Here is a 12,183-nt window from a genome sequence, read left to right on the forward strand (position 1 = left end):
CCACACACACACACACAAACACAAACTCACAAACACACACACAAACACACACTTTTCAGGGCTTGTCCTCTTTGTGCTTCTGGTATGATGAGGGTTAAGGGGTTAGAGTCAGGGTAACAGTGCAGAGGTTAAAGGGTAGAGATTAGGGGTTAAGGGCTTTCACGGTACAGAGGATGCTGAATTGGCTCATTCACTCTTAACATTCGAAACAGATGCATACTGACTATTATGGTGAAATTGTTGCTAAAGCAGCTAAATTGGACATTGATGTATGATAATGACTTGATAAGCACTATAGAAATGCTGCATGTACCAGCTAAAATAATTTACCGTACTAGAACAGCCAAAGATATATTTTTAACTTAAGTGAGTGCAAGATTAAGGCCGTGACATACTTTTGAAGACATGCTGGTGTCACAGTACGGTTTAAAGCTTATTTCTGACCGTAATATGAGGAGTGCTGCCTCTCAAAATTTTTGTAAATTTCCAAAACGGACAAACCATCTGTCACCCTTGCTTTCTGCTGTGACTGGCCACCGAGCATATGTGTGAAAATGGTCAGAGCTCCAAGTTCTCCACAAATTTTGTTTGCACCATTTCTCCCATACTTACATCCTTGTCCGCTGCTGCAGCTGCTTATTATTGCCTCACTTGTCCAGCTGCTGGCAGCAGTGAAGAGGTGGTAAGTTTTCAGAGAGGAGACATGAGGAGTACAACCAAAATCACGACCAACTTCTGAACAAAGGTCGCAATAAATTTCCTTAAACTCTTAGGAAGCTTTTATACGAGGGACCTGTGCAAACATCTAAATACACTTGACCACAAAGTCCAACTCGTTTGATTAGTTTAAACACTGTGTACTGTACCTGAGCATGGCTCATCAATCAATGCCAAAGTCGACTTGAAAAGGTGGTCTCAAGCAGTGGTTCCCAACTGGTGGGTGGTGGTCCAAAAGTGGGTCGTGGGTCCATTCTGAATGGACTGTAAGTGACTGGTGAATGTGTCTGCAGAGCTATTTATTACCAAGTATTAAGTAACTGCACTTTACTTATGCATTTTGTTTTATTTCACTATGTTCCTAGCCAAGGTGTTGTTAACATTTTGTGAAATAAAACTGAATATATGGTAATTTCCTAAGGAGAAATCTGGACCCTGTGGCTGAACAAGTTGGGATCCACTGGTATAAAGTAGTATGGTTAACGTGTACCATTCTTATCATTCTTATCAGGTTTGAAAACCAGTCAGTCATCAGTCAGTCATTTTCTGTAACCGCTTGTCCTCATAAGGGTTGCGGGGGGGCTGGAGCCAATCCCAGCTGTCATTGGGCAGAAAGCGGGGTACACCTGGACAGTTCGCCAGACCATCGCAGGGCTGACACATATAGACAAACCACCATACACACTCACAGTCACACCTAAGGGAAATTTAGAGTCACCAATTAACCCGGAGAGAACCCATGCAGACACGGGCAAACTCCGCACAGAAGGGCCCCCGCCTGGACCGAACCCCGTTCCAACTGGGATTCGAACCAGGGACCCTCTCGCTGTGAGGCACCAGTGCTAACCACATTTAATGTGAGTAGCAGTCAGCGAGTAGAGTTGCAAAAGAATTTCTCAGCGCCCCCCATCTCCTCGGAAATCTGCATATGTGTTCAGCAGGCGCCGATCTCATCCCCTTAACGGCACAGCAGTGGGTGATAAAGTAGGAAGACAGGTGAGAGGGTCATTGTCTCTAAAATACAAAGTAATTGTTATCTGTAGTAGGAATAATACAAAGTTTGAATCAATAGTAAGCAATTGGTGCTCTTTTCTATACTGTAGCAATAACATAAACAAATGTCACATAGATGATGATGCAAGTATATTGCAGTACAGAAGAGCATTTCTAATGTGAAAGCTGCATGGGGGGAAGTGAGGGCAATCTTACTCAGACACGGTACGAATCAGTGGGATCCATAATAATGCCCATATAAAAATTTTGTCTGCCTTTTCCAAAGCAGAAATTTGTCACTGATGACATCAACAATAGGTCCGTTTTATTCATGCACCATAAGCAGTGACAGTGACCCAGCATGCACAGTATCAGAATGCTGAAATTGAAGCAGATAGATGTAATGCAGCTAGGCTTTACACAGATCATATCGGCTATATCGGATCGGCCGATATTTGGCATTTTTCGAAATGATCGGGATCGGGCGTCATGTCATAAATCACCAATCCGATCAATGACGTCATGGTCGTGTTGAAATTTTTTTAATCTGTCTCATTTACTCCAAACTAGTTTCACAGCATCGATATGTTTATTTGTTTGTATCCGAGAGCTAATGATTCATGATTAAAAAAACTTCATTTTCGTCTTCGTGCCTCCTCCTGTTTTGAGTACTGACGCTATGTGACGGACAATAAAGTTTCTTTGAATCTTCATGTTTGCGACACAAACAAAGATGTCGGAGGTGTGGAAGTTTTTCAAAGTGAGAGAAGCAGACATATTTAATCAGGCACTTGGAAAAGATACATCCAGAGGAGCATGTCGAGTTCAAGAAACGCAGCGCGGAGAAAGAAAAAGAAAAGCAAACTCCGAAACGGATGCTAAAGCAAACAACTTTGGACAGTGCTGCTCGTCTGTATAGTCGGGACAGTGAGAAGGCAAGGGGTGGCACAAGGAGGCTGATGGAGTTTATTGTGCTGTCTGACCTGCCGTTTAATATTGTAGAGAACCCTGCATTTCAACGGCTGTTAATTAATGTTTTGAGGCAGCAATACTGCCTTTTATTTGCACAAGTGTGTAACTGTTTATTTCATGGATGTATATGAATGTTTTGAGGCAGCCTTTGCAGTATTTACTTGTTACAGGAAAGTAATTAATTACAATAAAGTAATTTAATTACTATAAGTTGTGCTAATTATTTTTGTCTTGGGTTATATTTTTGATTGTCCAGACTGAACTTAACTGAACCTGTCAGTCCTTTAATGCCCTCCAGAGGTCATTGATGTTTAACCCTTGTATCTCAGTCAGACTGGGGCATGGCAAGATTGATACTCAGAAAACAGCACATAAGTATATAAGTACATAAACAAGTAATTTAAATATTGCTCCTCACGTGATCGGATCGGTGATCGGTTATCGGTTTATTTAAACTCACTGATCGGTGATCGGCGATCGGCCCAAAAATCGTGATCGTGTAAAGCCTAAATGCAGCCATCATTAATTTAATTATTTACACCTGTGCTTTTCCTACTCTGACATGTCAACATGTCTTTAGTGATCATGGGAGAAATACAAGTGTATTTCTTGCCCATGCTAGTATTCCTTTAAGACTAAATGAGTATTGATGGCTTGGCTTAGCAGTAATCCGTGCTAGTTGTTAAAGGGGATAATGCTGAGGCTATTGCTTAACCAGCCTCCGATAGGGATACATTAGAGAGGAAAGAAGAAGAAAGCAGTAGAGCATAAAAGCAATGGTTAAATCTCTGATGAATATATTAGTAACAAGTCTTTGGGGAAGGATGGATGGAAAGAGGAATAGATGAGAGAAGAAACAGAGGAATGGCTGTCATGGTATTACTACAGAGACAAACACCTTCTTCCTCTGCCCATGTTTTCTCTCTGTCCTCCGGTCTTTAACGGTCTTTCTAACTATGCACAACTGGCATTGCCAAGGGGCTACTGATTTTCAATTTCTATGCATATTACAAGATATCCAGTGAAAGATTTTACCATTTTTGATTTTGGCAACATTTTTCTGTCCTGACAAGCTTCTACACGCTGAATTTAGGTGAGCTGAACATTAGTCTTCCAGCAGAGGGATGCATTCCTTCTTTCATATTTTACCCTTCAACTCAGTCTCTCCACATGGCTGCCAACTTCTGTAAAAATGACAAGAGAGGACTTGAGAATGATGGTGATGATATACTGTAGATGCTCCACTCGAAGTACTGAGGACAGTTAAACATCTCCAGATTTTCACTGAGGAGATATGAAGCAGTTTTCCCCGCTGCTGGCCTCGCATCTTCATCCCCTATCTTAGTCTTTTCACGCTCTCTCTTTCTTTTCCTGTCTTCCTCTCCATAACATCCCCCCTTTTTCTGTCACTCCTCGTCAGCCCCCTATGACACACACATTAATGCACACACACGTGGATGTACACATACTCACACTGATCCCAAGTCAATTTCATGGGACATATTTGCTGTCAGAGCCAATCAAGGCAGTTTAGATGGGCCTGTGTGCCGTATGGCTATTAAACGGTGGTCAAAGTGAGGTTTCATAGGGTCTCAGAAAGTGTGTGTGTGTGTGTGTGTGTGTGTGTGTGTGTGTGTGTGTGTGCGTGTGTGTGTGTGTGTCTGTCTGTCTGCGGCAAAACAGCTGCACATGTTGGAAACGTAGGGGAAGGGAAGGGAGGATTGGAAGAAGGTGACTGGAAGAAGAGAAAAGAAGTTGGATGTGGGAGGTTGAGAGGAAATGGGAGGAAGGGAGGAAGTTGAAAAGAGCAGAGGGAGGCAGACAAAAGAAGGTGAAAGATTGAAATAAATATTGGTTAACAGGAGGAGAGACTGGGATAGAGTGGATACTAGTTGTGAAACAGGACGCAATAAATTTTGTTGACTGTTGTTCGTCTGGCGGGAGCTTAGTCTTTAGAGTTTTATTAATGACAAGCCAATTTTTTAAAGTGCAGTCTCATCCACAGTAAAACCCATTTTAAAATGTATTCACTGTGGCACTATATTTATGGTCATGTATAAAGTTGTATGTGATGTATCCATTATTTTTTTAAAATCTTAAAATCATTATGAAGACCTAAAGAACGTTTTGTCCAAAGCTTTTGTGCATTTTACAGTTCATGCACCAAAAAAATTCTCACACTGCTGCTAACGAGATACCGTGCCTGAAAAATATCAAGAGAATTTCACTCCAACACCGTTTATGATCTATGACTTAGAACCAAAAAAAGTGCAAAAATCCCATTTCATTTTAATGATGGATTTCCACAGGGCTGGATTTCATACAACACTAAAAAACACAGGGTCTTAAACCTTTTTTTATCCTGGGATCCGCAAGAGAAATTTGTCTGAGCCTGAGACACGAGAGACCCGTCAGAACCAGAACTGACCCACGGAGTTTGAAACACTTGCACTAAAGGACTTCCACATGGCTCTGATGACTGCTGCATCCACAGTAATCATCGTTGAAGAAAAACAACCTGATATTACTTGATACAACAGCAGAGAAGAGGCAGACACACACACACACACACACACACACACACACACAGGAACGTGCACGGCCAACATGCACACGCACAGCTGCACACACCCTTCAGTGTTTGAAAGAGAGTGAGATATAAATCACACTTCTGCCAGATGCAGCGATAAAAAGTGAGTGTGTGAGAGACGCAGAGACGTGTGTGTATATTACTCTCTGTGTGTGTGTGTGTGTGTGTGTGTGTGTGTGTGTGTGTGTGTGTGTGTGTGTGTGTGTGTGTGTGTGCGCACGCGTTGTGGTCAGTTTTTGCGGTGAGGCGCAGTAGAAAGTCTATTTAACACGAGGCATTAACTCTGCTAATCACACCCAGATGACCAGAAGCAAAAGTGTGCATTTTGTGTGTGTGTGTGTGTGTGGTAAATGTATCATTCATGACTAACTTCCACTTCAACAGAATATGAAGTTCTTCCAAAAAAGCCTATGTTGAGGTCTGAACATTCCCGACAGAAGCCCCTAATTAGTCTACGTGCGTGCGCCTGTGTGTGTGTTTAAGTGCACATGTGTCAACGTTAGTGTTTGTGGTGCTCCACATCCTGTAAACAGCAAGCATCACAACAAAGTGGTTGTTACACGGTCCTGAACTTTGCCTCATCTGACAATTACACTGGTATCCGTCTTTCTGTTTCGGTTCACTTCCAACAGCAGCAATGATGAAACTCCGTCAGTAAACAAAATGCTTTTTTGCTATGTGTTACATGGTAAGATTGATACCACATTTGTATATTTAATATGAAGCCAGCTGACTTAGCATAGCACAAAGACTGTAAATAGGGAGATACCCGTTGCCTGGCAACCAGCAAAGATGGCAGGAAGTAACTGGTCCCACCGACAAACAGTATAATAAAGACAGACGACATGACAGCTCCCTTAAAGTGAAGCCCAAACATCTTGATTGCCCACCTGGTGGCTGGCTGCAGTATGTCATAAACCCCACACCTTTTATATTAGTGGATCAAACATGGGCCATTAAGTAAAAGGTAAAAAAATCAAAGTACAAGTAAAAAAAAAATGCAAAATCGGTACTGATAGTGATCAGCGGCATTACTTGCAATGAGTTGGATGGGTGTATGGGTGCAAACTCGATTCCACGGGGATGTCATTTTTAAATTTTGGTTTTGTACAAATGACATGAACTTTAGATGCGCTGGTAGGCAGAATTTGTAGGTGAGCGAACTGTTTACCCTGTTTTCAGTGTCTGTGCTACACTAAATAACCCAACTACTAATCTCTACAAACAGATACGTGCATATCTATGCAGAATCTGTAGTTTTTTATATCAGAAGTGATCTGGTTTCCGTTTGTAGTCCATTTCTACTTTGAGTAGTATTGACCAATAACTGCCTGCTTAATAATTTGAGCAGGCTGTGATTGCATGCAAACAACTACTCTGTGTGGAGAGTAAAAGAGTAGGAATAATTAGCCAAATTACAATTCCGGGAAGCATTAACAATCATCTGATGACAATTTAGCTTTTCATGAACTTTCTTTGTTCTTATTTTACCTGTATTCATATGGAAAGATTAGCTGAAATGACTAGGGCATGGAAAAGAGAGCTTTAGCCCAAATATCTGCTGCTTGGGGCACCTTCATGATCAGGGTACAGATATGAATATGAGACTGGTCACCAATGGGAAACAGATTTATGGATTTAATTGCTCCAGTATCAGGTAGAATATGCAGTCAGAGTTTTGATGTGGTAATGTGCATTGTCATTCCAGCTGTGATTTACTGCCTTGGAATTTCTCGTCCTGGTTTCAGGTGAGAGACACTCCTATGCCACAATTTTATCACCATCCATCCCTGGTCCTGCTGATCAAATGACAGGGCAGTCACAAAGCAGCAGAAAGAGGTGGACGCTTTATCTCCGAGGTGAATCAAACAAGTCTTTGTCTCCTGCCATCACCCACCCTTCTGCCTGTCTCTCTGCCTGCCTGTCTGCCTGCATGTCAGTCCACCTTTAAGCCTGTGTCTCAGATGGTCAGGTTGTCTCTCTTCATGTATGTTTGTCGCACCTGTCTGTGTGCATCGTCTACCTGCCTAGCTGGCCAGTCTTTCCATTGCTCTTGTCTGTCTTTTGGCTTGACCGCGTCTGTCTACCTGCCTTTATCTCTTCCGTCTGTCTCTGTGGAACCTGACCTGACCGTTGTCTCTGGTCTTTTTCAGAGCGTGACTGGTTGGCTGACCGACCTCTGGGCTGATTAGAGTTACCTACCGCAGAGCAGCTGGGACACACACACATAAACATGAATGCACAGGCAGCTCATTCAGCCTCGCACTGGCCCTCTGCCCTGACTCGAACCGCTAACCATCCGCTCATCAGCACCACAGACCTGTGAGTGTTTAAGACACGCAGTCTAATCTGATCTACTACGTATGTGCAAAAAGATCCAGCTCTGCAGGCAAGGCTGCTTTTCCCCCCCTTATTTTTAGGAGTTTACATCAAGGAGGAATTTGGGAATATGACAACATACCAGCAAATATACGCTCATGTGCACACACACATACACACAAAGAGCTATAATTACGCTATTACACCATACAAGGGAAAGTAGTGGAAAACCCAGAGGAGCAGCAGAAAGAGAGGTGTAAATAGAAAACTGGTGACTCACATTCTAGTGGCTACACACTAGCCACACACACACACTGAGAGAGAAAGAGCCAAAAACACAGGGTTCACCCACATGAAGCCAGAGGAAGCAATGTGTGTGTTTGTGTCTTTGTGTCTGAGTGTGGCGACAGAGTTGGATGAGTAAAGCTCCACTTGCCCTCACTGATGTTATAGTTACTGGAGCTGTTATCAAAAGGTTTTTTTTTTTTTTTAATGTTGTGTTTTTTAAATGAATGAATGCTCTGACACACAGTCTCTCCCGCCCATTAATCACTCTGTGTTCTGCAGCACTGTCCTATAATAGGTTCAGCGAGTGATGCTGTTCCCCAGGATGTGGCTGAGAGGAAACTTGTTTCCTTGTTTGCTCAAAGTTCAGAGGCTCTTTTTAATTTGGTAAAACACACAGTTTTCAGTGCCTCTTTATATCCTAAAATGACTCTCTGAGTCACACGTAGACGCCATACTTTCCTGTTTAACACTGTCCTGGTAATCAATAATGACATCAGTGCCAAGTTATTTTTCTATTTGTATTTCAATTAGGGTTACAACCAACAACTATATTCATTATTGATTACTTTGACTATTAATTTCTTGATTAATTGTGTTGTCTCTACAATGCCAGAGAGTAATGAAACGGGAGATGTGTTCGGTGTAGTCCATACGTTTATGGGTATTTTTGAAAACAGTGTTTTTCCTCTGTCATTCTAAGAAAATATCTTGTCCTTGATATAGTGTAAGAGAAACTGTGCATTTATATGTAAATGTGTAAAAAGTCCTGCGAGTAGGGTTAGAACCAGAAATGTGTCTTCATTTGTGACACCCCATAAGAAGATAACGGTGCACACTCTGATGTTACAAGCCAAAAACTATGTTGATGTCTATACATCAACAATGAAAAGTTTACCTGGAAGGAGTTTTACAAAAGGTAGTTTTCAGTGACTTAAAACATAGCCTGTGTGTGGACGAAAAACCAAAACACATAGAAGAACCTACGTTTCAAAAAATACATGAGTATGTATTGGCTAGGCCTTCAAATGTCTTTTTTGTCCAACTAATTGTCCAAAATACAGAAATATTAATTTTACAATGATATAAACAAAGCAAATTGATTCTCTACCTAAGTTCTCTAGAGACTAGAAAAGCTGGTGTTGATATTTTTGCTTGAAAATGTTATTAACAAAAACAAATGCAGATTAACTTTCAGTCAATCAACATGTTAATTTCAATGATGAAAATTAAAACACAATTCCCTTTAAGAAATCATTTCACGTAGCATTGAGCCTTAGTAACCTTTGTAATCTTAAAGTAAGTAAAACATCTGACTAATGAAGTTAATTCAAAGGCTACTTGTTTCAGGAACTTTGATGAATCAAGCTCTGTCCTCTTACTGCTTCTGCTCTGCTTTGTTTCAAGATGTTGACAATCTTAAAAACTCCCTGAAATGAGTTTCAATAAAAAATAAGATTTTAGGGGGGGAATATGACACTCAAACGTTTCTTTTCATTCTGGAATATTTTCTCATCAGGTAAGTTTGTCTGCTGGAAGATTTCAGCGTACAGAGTCAGAAAATCCTGCAATCCTGGCAGACTAAACACATCATGGAAATGAGCTAAAGCCTACAAAAAAATCACAAAAATAAGAGTTGTGTCTGAATGGGATGCAACATTTTTTTTTACTTTTTAAAAAGAAACTCAAGTAGAAAATTAATGTCTCGCAGGTTTGCTACCTCCCAGTCAGTAGGTCTCTTTTCTATAGCTACTCTTTGATGCTCAACATCTGACTACTGCACTCCACTTCATAAAGTTTAGAGCAAATGTTACCTTTCTCACACTTCCATTCACACACGCACGCACACACACGCGCGCACACACACACACACACACACACACACACACACACACACAGACATCTCACTGCTGGAGAGTCGTCCAGGGGCCACCCTCATTACCCAACGCACAGGTGTGCAGGAGTCTATTCTGGATGGACGAGGACCAGACCAAACCTCCGTTTTATAGATGAACATATGCAAACCCACACACACACATAAATACACAAACTTTCTTCTACACACCTCAGAGCCACTGGGGCTGAACTCTGTGGTTAATGACTTTCCCACCCACTACACAGCATGCACATGTTGAAGCCGTTAACGATAAGTGGCTTTTCGAACTTGGTAACGTCCTAATGTCCCTGTTAATCTCACATTCCTCACTACAAAGGCCACAGAACATGGGCCAGCGATTTCACTGAGATGAGTAATTTTGTCAACTATTATAAACACAGAACCTACATTTTCCTTGGCCCTCTGTGCACTGACACTAGGCAACTCCAACCTAAGCAACATCAAAACATTTGTGCAAACCCTCGTGATGAAAACCGCATTGGAAATTACTCGTTGTTTCAGGTAAGATTACACAGTTTCTTTGCATTAATTATTCAGGCAGTAAGTGCTCCACTGAGCTCCTTTTCTGTTGTGCATAACAAGCTGATCTAAAATCTCTGCACAACATGGCATTGAGTGGCCACTGTTTCTCATAGGACCTTAGAAAAGAAATAATGGGGAGCTTCACTTAAAGATTAGGACGCTTGCTACAAAATTGTAATGACAACACAATGTATTTATCTAGCAACCACCACAGTCCATGACGAGAACAGAGAACACATTTTTTTTTAGGTTTTAATGTTTTGACACAGTTTGATGATGCAATTTAAAGTTGATGGTATAATGTCTGTGGTTACATATTTAATTGAGAGAAGCCACTTCTGCATACTACTGAATCTGACAATCCACCAAGAGATCTTTATGTTGATGGATTATGACAAAGCAATTTTTAAAGGGTAACCTTTCTGATTTATTTACCAATTTTACAATTGATTGCACCTGATGCTGATTCCTATCACAACTTCTGGTAATTTCAACCTTTAATGCCCACCTGTGAAATATTTTAGGAGGCTGTACTGCTATAAGTATTACAGCAAAAATTTAGGTTAGGCAACTACACCCCACTGAACTATAACGACTGTAGACGCACAGTGTTTGCAACTGGTCTGATAAAATATAGAAAATGCCAGATATGCACCTTTTAAGGTGAGACTTTTAGGGTAAAAAGCAGCCTTAAATTATTGTGCACCTTATAAGCTACTCCTTATATTTGAGGAATCTTCTGCAGTTAACTCACCTTTGAGTGTCAAGCAGTACAAGCTAGCCTAATATTTAAACAGCTAGCCTACACGTCATATTAAGTATCATACGAATGTTCCAGAATGGAGTTTAGGTGGCAAATAGCATCAAAATCCTAAATCACGGCTGTCTGACTCCTCTTTTATTTTGTATACAATGGTCATTTTCACCACTAACCGCAGATCATATTTGACCCCACGGTCAATAAACACTTCTAAATAAGAGTCAAAGTGTGTTTTAGTACCTGGAGGTGTCTGAATGCAGCCGTTAGCTGAGTCATATGCAGAGTGAGGCACCTGGACGTGCATCTGGCGCTGTTGATTTTCTCCTGAACATCCTCCTGCTCCGGTGAACTCCTGCGGGCACGAGTCACCGCCAACACCGCGCACAGGAGCACCAAAGCGGCCCGACAAACTGACATGACACCGAGAGGAAATACTAGGATGCGAAATGAAAGAAAAACACAAAATTAAACGGCAGACTTTTCTTTCTTCGCGTGAGGCTGGTCACCGTCCCGCTCTCGCGACCCTTTAAGTTCAGAATGAAAACATCAGAGCGTTGCTCCTGTCTGCGCGCGAGCGCTGAGTGGAGCGGCTCTTCCCTCCTCGCGGACACTCCCACCACCGGCACAAGTGCGGCCACGCGGAGTTACAATGGCTTTCAACCATATAATCCATATCCCAATCTTCATCACTTCTGCGATTTCGATCAATTCTTTCTCCAATTATTCATTATCATCATCATCACTCAAACTACATCACCTGAACATATGCAGCTAAAGGCATTATCGTCATCATCTTGGACCGGATGCACATCATTATCACCATTATATTGTATTCAATAGCATAATTATCATCACCTTTAGCTCCTTCATCTTCATAATCATCATTTTCATGTTTATTTCCTCTTGTAACATTGGTGCTCGTGCCGCTGACCACTACCATGATCTCTCACTCAAACACTAACTTACACTATACCTGTTTATACCGCCATAACCATAAACATCATTGTTACCTTTATCATCATTGTATTTATGGATGAATTACTAAGACTCAAAAAGAGACTCAAAATGACCACATAGACATGCAAAGGAACTGCAAAGAGACAACACACCTAAAAGAGATACTAAATG

General features: G+C 41.4%; 1 protein-coding gene across 1 annotated transcript in view; it reads right to left on the reverse strand.

Annotated features, from left to right (window-relative positions):
* The window catches only part of anos1b (anosmin 1b), a 63,966-nt gene extending 52,325 nt beyond the window's left edge, over window positions 1–11,641 (reverse strand). The window contains exon 1 of the mRNA XM_042483932.2: window positions 11,296–11,641. Within this exon, the coding sequence (XP_042339866.2) occupies window positions 11,296–11,472 (177 nt within the window). The 5' untranslated portion in view covers window positions 11,473–11,641. The remainder of the gene's footprint in view (window positions 1–11,295) is intronic.
* Between the last annotated feature and the right edge of the window lie 542 nt (window positions 11,642–12,183).

This window comes from Plectropomus leopardus, chromosome 5 (genome assembly GCF_026936395.1).
Source record: "Plectropomus leopardus strain MGB_pleo_1.0 chromosome 5, ASM2693639v1, whole genome shotgun sequence".
In the NCBI taxonomy this organism is placed as follows: domain Eukaryota; kingdom Metazoa; phylum Chordata; class Actinopteri; order Perciformes; family Serranidae; genus Plectropomus; species Plectropomus leopardus.